At 37.4% G+C, this 8895-nt stretch overlaps 1 protein-coding gene across 4 annotated transcripts; it reads right to left on the reverse strand.

The window, feature by feature from the left end:
• Positions 1-3618: 3618 nt before the first annotated feature.
• LOC122292734 (protein SOSEKI 3) lies at positions 3619-8162 on the reverse strand. Of its 4 annotated transcripts, none has more exons than XM_043101222.1 (7): positions 7975-8162; positions 7326-7606; positions 7133-7202; positions 6806-6921; positions 5707-6592; positions 4270-4569; positions 3619-3994 (listed from the first exon to the last, which is right to left on the reverse strand). In XM_043101222.1, exons 2-7 carry the CDS (start codon positions 7516-7518, stop codon positions 3925-3927), a joined length of 1635 nt encoding a protein of 544 aa, XP_042957156.1. In that variant the 5' UTR covers positions 7519-7606; positions 7975-8162; the 3' UTR covers positions 3619-3924. The 4 variants fall into 4 exon arrangements, with proteins under 4 accessions (XP_042957156.1, XP_042957153.1, XP_042957157.1 ...); XM_043101219.1 differs by having other exon boundaries at positions 7326-7737; XM_043101223.1 differs by lacking the exon at positions 7975-8162 and adding an exon at positions 7815-7963.
• Between the last annotated feature and the right edge of the window lie 733 nt (positions 8163-8895).

The following is an 8895-nucleotide window of genomic DNA, read 5'->3' on the forward strand; positions in this document are numbered from 1 at the left end:
GTCACCAATCTGGGGGCCACTTCTCTTTGTTGGAGGCTATGTAGCTTTAAGTTTGTGACCCCTAACATGGGTGCAAGTAGGTACCACCAAAAATCTATCAATATTGGCAAGGCAATGGAGACCATTTGACCACAAACCATTGTGGTTGTGTTATTTAGCCCATTCACAGACAAGTTCAAAGCGAGAGCATTGCTTATCAAACAAATCCAACAAAAGGCTCATATTGTCAAGGAATTTTGCTAAGTTAGCCTTAACAGGGTATTCTTTTATCTGCAGTTCATCTGTCGAAAATTCCCAACCATAACCAAAGATAAGGAAAAGCTTACTGGTCCACTGTTTGGCATTGGAATAACGCCCTTCGAAGGCCGCCAAACATTGCCCTCGGACATAGAAACTGCAAATGTTGCCCGTTAACACCATTACGCCATAGAAAGAAAGAAATTCTTTTGCCATCAAATCAAGGTACTCCTCCCCAAAAGGCTCTTCTAAGACCCTCCAAAAAACCGCGCAGGAAAACATTTGTACATGCCAAGCTTTGTTATGAAGCTAAGTAGGGGCAAGACCCCAAGAAACTCAAAAAATCATGCACTGGGCAGATGAAAGGAAGACGTAACCCATGGGTTAGGGCACAAACCGTCAAGGCCACATCTCAAGTGTACCCCTCTCTATCAACTCATCCAGCCTCTGGAATGGTCATATCCACATATTCGGGAATGCAAAAGGTCGACCCTAGATTAATGAGGTCCACCACGTTCATAATAGAACGCCATGAAAACCCCTCAAGAGAGGGAGGGTTCTGCCAAGGAAAGATTCACCATTGGCCTGAAGGGAAGCCCTAGATAGGTCACGACTAGAGGGACTATTGGAAGCACAGGAGGAACCACGACCAGCCATTGTAGAATAGGGAAAAAAAGGAAAGTTCAAAAAGATTGAAAGTTTGGAGAGAGTAAGCCCGTATGAAGGTTGAGGAAGCAATAAGGGAAAAATGAAATAGGAAGGGAGAATAAAACCTACTGACAATTGATATGGGAAACTAAGAAAGGCAATCATAAGCCTCTCTTGGGAATCTAAACGGTTGGATGGGACGATGGTTGCCATTTCTTTTGAATGCAATTGAAAGACGGTTTCCATTTCTTTTGAATGCAATTGAAAGTGCGGGAATAGTACAACTGACGTAGGCCACGTCTTGGAAAAAGGGTAAAGTTACGGGCTCACATACACAAACTAGCATGGACCCTAGCAGAGTAAAGGAAAGCATTAAAGGCGCCCACGAATCAACGGGGTAGAAAAGCAAGTGCAGGGAATGCAAAAGAATTTCATTTCCCATATGCTAACACAAATAAAATTAACGGTGTAACTAGATGGGATATTTAGGCCCCCACAGTAGCCCAACCCATGACTAAGAGACTAACCCAAGGTATCATTATCCTGGGGCTAGGAGGACCATGGCCAGAAGGCCCATAGCCACGACCACATGGCAGATAACTCCTTAGGGAGTTAGAGATAAACACGGTTAGAGACAACCATCCCGGGCAAGATAACTCCTACAAAGCAAGAGCTATCTTGGATAGGATAACTCATAGAAAACAGCAGTTATCCTCTCTTTTCACCAAGGAATCATGAAGGATACGTACACAGGAATGGTAACTAGCATCAGTTACCATCACGCCACGTCCATGTCCTTCTATAAATGACCTACGGGAGGTAACAAACAATTCACTTCACTACTTTATACACTTGCACTCATATTATATTTCTGACTTAGGTATAGGACCACGAGTGCCTCCCCTTTGTTCTTGCAGGTCATCCATATAGTTAAGTAGTGTGAAACACGTCCTTTACATATATGAATATAGGATATCATAATTTGATTTTAAATTGAAAAATGATAGCATCAACATATATACATATTAATCTGTCAAATAGCAACCAAAAGATAAGAACTTGAACCGAATATTAATTTCTTTTAGTAATACTATGCCCATAATTTATACAATTCATTTTACCCCCTTGACATTGCACCATGATGTGATGCCAAGTGGCTTATTAAAAAAAATTAAAACTATATATTCTCAACAAAATGGGGCCCAAAAACACAAACAGGGGAAGACTATAACCTTAAATTTGCTCCAACATTTTATGTTTGAGTTTTGTGGTCGCACATTAAGGAAGAAAGTGAGTAGTATAAAATATAAATTAGGAGATATAGTAACATTTCTCTTCTTCTTTTTTCCCGAATAACCGAATATTAAAGAAGCATAAAGAATTCACGTTTACATGCAAGACACAGCTTGTAGGCAATGCAAACTTCTATCAAAGAGAGAACAAAACAGAAAGAAATAAAAATGATAAGATATTTTGATTGCATAACCTGCAAGACCGTGAACTACTTTAATTGGATTGGCAAGGATGAAGGGTAGGTTTGTAATGTTCATGCGATCAACGCCTCATAGCTCCATTGAATGGTTTTGACTTTAGACTTCTCAATATTGGTATGTGGAGGTGTCTTTCTCAAAAGAAAAAATTGATAGATGTAATGAATGACGTGACACGGGAAAATTATATTTGCAATAAATACTTGGGCACACTTTAATGCTCCGCCCATGCCCTACGTTTGAGCAGTTGAGTGACAAAAGTAGATAATTGTCCGTCCCCACGGGCTTTCTAAGTTAGAGAAAGCCAAAAGCATACATAATTCCAGAGACAAGGCCTGACCTGCAGACAAGTTCATCAATGGCCTCTCTGCCCTACTGTTTAAATTCCGAGCATCATATTAAAGTTTTCTCACACAATGAATTAAGCTTTCGGCGGTGTGTACCCCATTATTTTGGTTATTAAAACCAGACCAGATAACGCCAAAATATAGCATAAAACTTAGCAATTACAATAGAATACGACAATTTCAAAGTCAAAATTCTCTAATTTCTCACATGTTAGAACAGATACACTTGGAATTGCAGAAGCAAAGATCTGGCCCCGTTTGAATGTTAGTTGAATCGAGGAATTGAGATAAGTTAGGATTTTTATAAATATTAATGAGTTGAAATAATAAAATAAATTTTGTTATACCCACTTAAAATAAATTTAGATGTATTTAAATTTTAAAATGAATTTAAATGTATTTATTAAAAAATTATAAATATTACTTATAAAAAGATATTAAGTTAAAAAAATTACGTAAAAAAATTTTAAATTAAAATAAATTTAATAATTTGAGAGATTCATATTTAAACATTAAATTTAATTTAGAATTAAATTAATATCAATTCACTCTGAGTTCCCGGCCCTTAAAAAACCAGGCTCTTGACCTCTCTGATTGGACAACCAAAGGGAGAAATAAAAAAATAAAAAAATAAAAAAATAAAAACCCTTTCGCTTTAGAACTAAAACCACCTTTTGCCTTTAAGGAGAGTCAACAAAATAAGCTTTTAAGACAACCTTTTAACTTTCCAAAGACTAGGCTTTGACAAGCATTAAAGGTAGCATCCCCACGGCCAATGTCAATTTCAAACGCAACCCCGGCAACATGATCAGCACGCATGTGCAGTGAACAACTTTCGCTGTTTTAACAGTTGCAGGCGGTATGTGTAATGAAAAACAAAGGACTGCAAAAGAAGATACTGCAACTGTAGTTGCATGAAAAAGTTCCAATCCCATCTAAGAAAATTGGCACGAAAACCAACTCGAGGAATCTGAAGCGTTGGTCTGTTAGGACCACACCTGCAACACTGGCTCCCTCCCCCAGCGAATGACGAATTTTACAGCCCTTTTTTTGATACTTTTACTTTCAAGATTTACAGAATCATCACGTGAATCAGCCAACAATTCTTCCATCATTTGAAATTCAAACTAAAGTAGTAAACCAGTGAGAATGGAATACCAATTCCAAAATGGGAAGGGACAAGGAAGTTGAAGGAACCATTTTTAAGAGCTGCAAATGCCGGTGTCACAAGGTGCTTTGGATTCGATTATAACCCGAGCTCCTGAAGCAAGCCTGTAAGTGAAATCAAACTATACATCAAACAGTATTAACAAGAAAGTTGGATCAAAATGATAATCTAGGACCAAAAAACAAAAAAAAGGCATTGTAAAATTGAGCTCAAACTAAATGTCAACCAATATTGCCAAGTAGGATCAAATGAAAATCTCAAAAAACCTAATGTGACCATGGGTCTCAAATTAATTGTCAACCAATATTAACATTCAAGGACCACCAAAACAATAATTTCAAATAGCCTATTGTGAACATGGGGCAGAGTCGACACTTAACTTTCTTCGATTTTGATCACCTTCTCGTCCTCTCTGAAGGAACCTTGCCTATTTGATTGCTTTCTTCCCGAGTTCCTATCAGTGATTCTCATACTGCCAGCATTTGAAACACCAGGAGATATGATTTGTGCGCTGTCAGCTCCATCAGAAGAGTTTCGTGGTCTTTCAGAAACAGGAGATTTCATAGATTCACTTCGTGGCTGCTTGCTCAATGAAGTCTTAATTGACCGTGGGATACATTTTGAACGTCCAGAGCTCGATTCTTCTTTTTCTTCAAATGAATCTGATTGCTTACTTGTCCTGGAAATGACATTCAGTTTTCAATCTGAGTGACTCTAGAAAATTGCAGAGGAATTGACTAGACAAGGAAGGTTGGGAATTATGTTCTTCAATCTCAATTACCACACCCTCCACCAATTACTCTCATATTTATCAAATATTCTTTATTTAATTGAATTCAACAAAATATCCACATCCAAAGTAAACAAATCAAGATTAGGGAAAAATTCCAGTACACTAAATTTTTTTTTATAAGTACACTTAATTTTGTATGAAAGCAATAATTCTAAATTTTTCAATCAATGTTCAATTCCACAGGAAGGAGAGAAACGGGGTGTTCTTACCAACATATTTCCTATATTTGCTTTTAAAAGAATTTGAGATAACCATACTTCACCCATGTTCAGGATCTCTCGCTAAACTGGACTGAGTGGTTGATGCTTCAAGCTGAGCTTACTCTGATGTAGTCAAGCTCAACACAAGCATCAAGTCTTACTCAAGCTCAAGTAGCCTTTTCTAGCTTGGTTATTACAATTTCTACTAAATCACAATCCTAAAAAATCTTGTCAACCAATCCAGTCAAAAACTCATCACAAACCAACACTTCAAACTCTCTTTATTCCAATGATTGATACTCGATAGCACACTCCTCCCATCACATATTTTTAATTACCGTTGCGTTCTCTTTCTGTAACTTTCTTTACTAGAATACCTAACACAGCTATGCACACGGCCAACTGAGGTAACCGTGGTCTTAATGAATTTGGCTCCTAAAGCAATCAACTGGAACTTAGGTATGATTTTGGCTTGTTTACTAGGTCAACGAGTCTGAACTAGCTTCAAAGGGACCTAAAGACTGAAAGTATTAATGAGCACTAGGAATGTCGATGGTCCCAGACACTTTTGTCGGGAAAGATGACACATTAAATGATTCAGTTCAACAAATACTCAAAACCCAAGAACTTTGTTTCTTTTCTGGGTTAAGATACTCCAATTAATAAAAACTCCTTGTAGGGAAAAAAACATTCTATTATTGGTAAAACCTAAACCTCCGACCTCCACCGTCCCCACCCCACCACCTTAATCTGAGTAAGGATCATCAGTTTCCCGTGTGTTCAAAAGGTGTAATATTGCAAGAAAGAAGTGAATCAGACTAACCTGGCAGCATTGCATGAAGAAGAACGTTTCAGAGCATTAACATCAGCTCCTTCTTCCTTGAGAACTTTTGTCTCAATCAGGCTCCCGCTAAAATATTCTTTGTCTTCCAATCTCAGGCTCATCAGCCTTGGATTCTCCGTCAAATAATCAAGCTCCCCCAGCATTAATGAAGTAGAGAACAATGGGGAGGGAAATTTTGAATGGGAAAACCTGGGCTTGTAGGTGGGAATGAGGCCAAAATTATGGTCTTTCACTGATATTGACCCACATGAGATCAATTGCATCAACACATTTGTGGCCTTTAGCCGTGCATTGGTCGGCATCCGAATTTCTTCCTCTTCAAGAATCCTAAAACTGTTAATTTTACCAGCGTCAGATCTAATCAATGATTCCAAAGTTTCTGTCTTCCCACCCGATGAAGACGCGCTAGAGGTAGATGGAGGTGGTGAAACCGACTCTCTACATATCTCAGAATTCTCTTTCCCACGTGAAATCTGACTTCGATAAATCTCACTACATTCAGGTTCTAACGACGTATCATCAGTTGAAACACCTCTTGTACAAGTTTCTCGGGGCTTAGGTCTGCTTACATTTTCCTCAGTTTGTGTTGAAGCATCAGCTAAACCATCACTCTTTTGAACCTTGTACTCTGTCAGGCTTAGAGACCCACCCCACGAACAATTCTTCTCAACTCTCGACTCCGGAGAAACACTAGAGGAACCAGGTCCTTGAACCGGAGGAGAAAGCTCGTCCTCTTGGGAATGTTTGGTCTCCTTTCCATTCATACTAGAAGAAGAGGAAGAGTCGTCGTGACTTCTAGAAGATGAGGGCTCAGGTAATTGTCTCAAATTCTGCATTTTTATAATTCCGATGGGACTGAATCGATCTGTAAGGAAAATACTCCCAATTTTAGTTCAAATTTCGTTTCTCTGTTGTTTTTCTGTAGTGTCGATATTGAAAAAAATCAACCAAATGAAATAGACTCACCAATCTAAGCTTCTTTGTATAGTCAGGAAAAATATCAACGAAAATTAAATAGTTTTCTATACATGTCTTGAGCAAGCAATAGGTTAGAAATGAAGCAAGGATGCCTTTTTACCTGAGTTAGAGTCTTCGAAGAGCTCAGAACCTTTGAGCACATACTCGGTTCCATGAGCAGGATGAATCAGATCATCTTCGCAAAGATCATGCCATACAAATCCATTCTTGTAACTTCTGGATTTTCGAATAATACAAGACCAAAACAAATGAGAAATCAAAAAATAAATACTAGTATCAAAACAAACATTCGGTGTATTTTTTGTCGCTAAGAAAATCAGAGGAAAGAAAAATGCAAACTTTTTGTTCCATTCCAAAACAAAAATAACGGTTCTGGGTTGGGTATATCAGCATCGAAAGAGAGCAAAGTGGCACCATTTCTTCTCACCTTTTACAAGACCAAGAATAGACGGATGCCATCCCTCTGCCTCTCAGAACATTCAGCCTTTCGATCACATCTGAGGGAAAAAAAAAAAAAAAAGATAAAGAGAAAAACAAATCAAACTAAAAATATGATTAGAAAGCCAATCGTGTTGTTGTTGTGGGAACGGAAAGGGTGGCGTTTCTTCTGTTTGGAGTACCTCTCAGGTAGAGCCCGTCCGGGGAGGAAAGGGGAACCTCCATGAAATGAGGGTGCTCCAACTGGCGATTGCGGCAGAGATAATAAACCACGGGGACGCTCCGATACTGCTGATACTTGGGCGACTTCTCCCTCCACACTTTGGCCCTCTCCGGACTCACTTGCCTCTGGTACTTCTTCATCCTCCCCTCCATTTCTCTCTCTCTATCTCTCAGCCAAAACAAATCGTTTCATGAACTCCAAACTCCAAGAGCTCCACACATCACAACATAACATAAAACCCTAGTAAAACCATTTACAAAAGGATCAGGTTCAGCCGCTTTATCACAAGCCACCAAAAGATTCCATGCTAAGATTTTTGTGTTATGGGTAATGGGTTGAACAAAATCAGATCTGAGAATATGCTGATAACTCTGAAAAGCAAATGCAAAACGAATTATACACTCAAAGAAAAGGTGATAAAAACAAAAGATAGTACTGAATCACAGACTTGATGGTGAAGTTGGGAAACTTCAGGAACGAGAAATGCTCCAAAAAATAGAGCTTGACTTTACCACTGCTACTGAAGAATTAAGAATAAAAAAAAGATGGCAAAGACAAAGTGATTGATTGAGAGAGAGAGAGAGAGAGAGAGAGAGAGAGAAGAGTACCCGATGAGTTAACGGAACGGTGGTGGACTCACAGGAGTGGTGGACTCACAGGACTAGTGGACTGGACGCCCGCATTCAATGCTTCGTATGTCTTGGCAGCTTCAAAACGATGTACAGCAAGAGAGAGGGACAGGACGGAAGGCTGCAACTGGAAGCTGCTTCCTTACGTGTTTTGTTTTTGGTTACTGTTTTATAAATATGGACCGGCTTTACAGCTAGTTGAACTTAAGACGGACGGTCATTCGAGGTTCCATGCGTTGCCTCGTTGCATTAAAATAAAAGTATGTTGGGGACGCCCTTTTGGGATGCCATCCGTAGCTTATTAACCTATTTTAAAACTCAATACATCATTACATTGTTTACCTCTCTTTTGGCTTTTTCTCAAAAACTATTACACAACTAGTCTACTTAGGCCATGCAGTTCATGAGACGGAATATTTTAAATAATAATAAAATTTTTAAGTTAAAATAAGATAAATTGGTATATAAAAAAATATATATTTAAATAGTAAGATAAAATGAGATGATTTAATTTTTTAATAATTTGATAAAGTGGTGTGTCTTATTAATTATTAAAAATTATTTTTAATTATTGCATGAAAAATATTATGAATATATTAAAAATAAATAATATTTATAAATTAATTTAAAAACTCATAAATATTTTGACTTTTTGATTGAGCTGAATTATTACATATTTTATATATTTAAAATCAATATATTTTAATTCTTTCATTACATTATTATTAGTTTTAGATGAAAAAATAATTAAAATACATAAATTCGAGTTGTGACTTAAGTTGATTAATAGCATGATTTTTATTTAATATTATAACTTGTAATTTAATTGAATAATATTCTTTTATATGCACAATACATAATTTTTTATATATATTTTATTTTTCTTATTTTATTTTATTT

Source organism: Carya illinoinensis, chromosome 13 (genome assembly GCF_018687715.1).
Source record: "Carya illinoinensis cultivar Pawnee chromosome 13, C.illinoinensisPawnee_v1, whole genome shotgun sequence".
Classification (NCBI taxonomy): domain Eukaryota; kingdom Viridiplantae; phylum Streptophyta; class Magnoliopsida; order Fagales; family Juglandaceae; genus Carya; species Carya illinoinensis.

Coding starts and splice junctions, on each gene's coding strand:
- LOC122292734 (XM_043101222.1), bottom strand. CDS start 7,518: ATGGAGGGGAGGATGAAGAAGTACCAGAGGCAAGTGAGTCCGGAGAGG. Junction 7,203..7,325: donor GGACGGGCTCTACCTGAGAG/GTACTCCAAACA, acceptor TTTTTCCCTCAG/ATGTGATCGAAAGGCTGAAT. Junction 4,570..5,706: donor TCTTCATGCAATGCTGCCAG/GTTAGTCTGATT, acceptor TGTCATTTCCAG/GACAAGTAAGCAATCAGATT.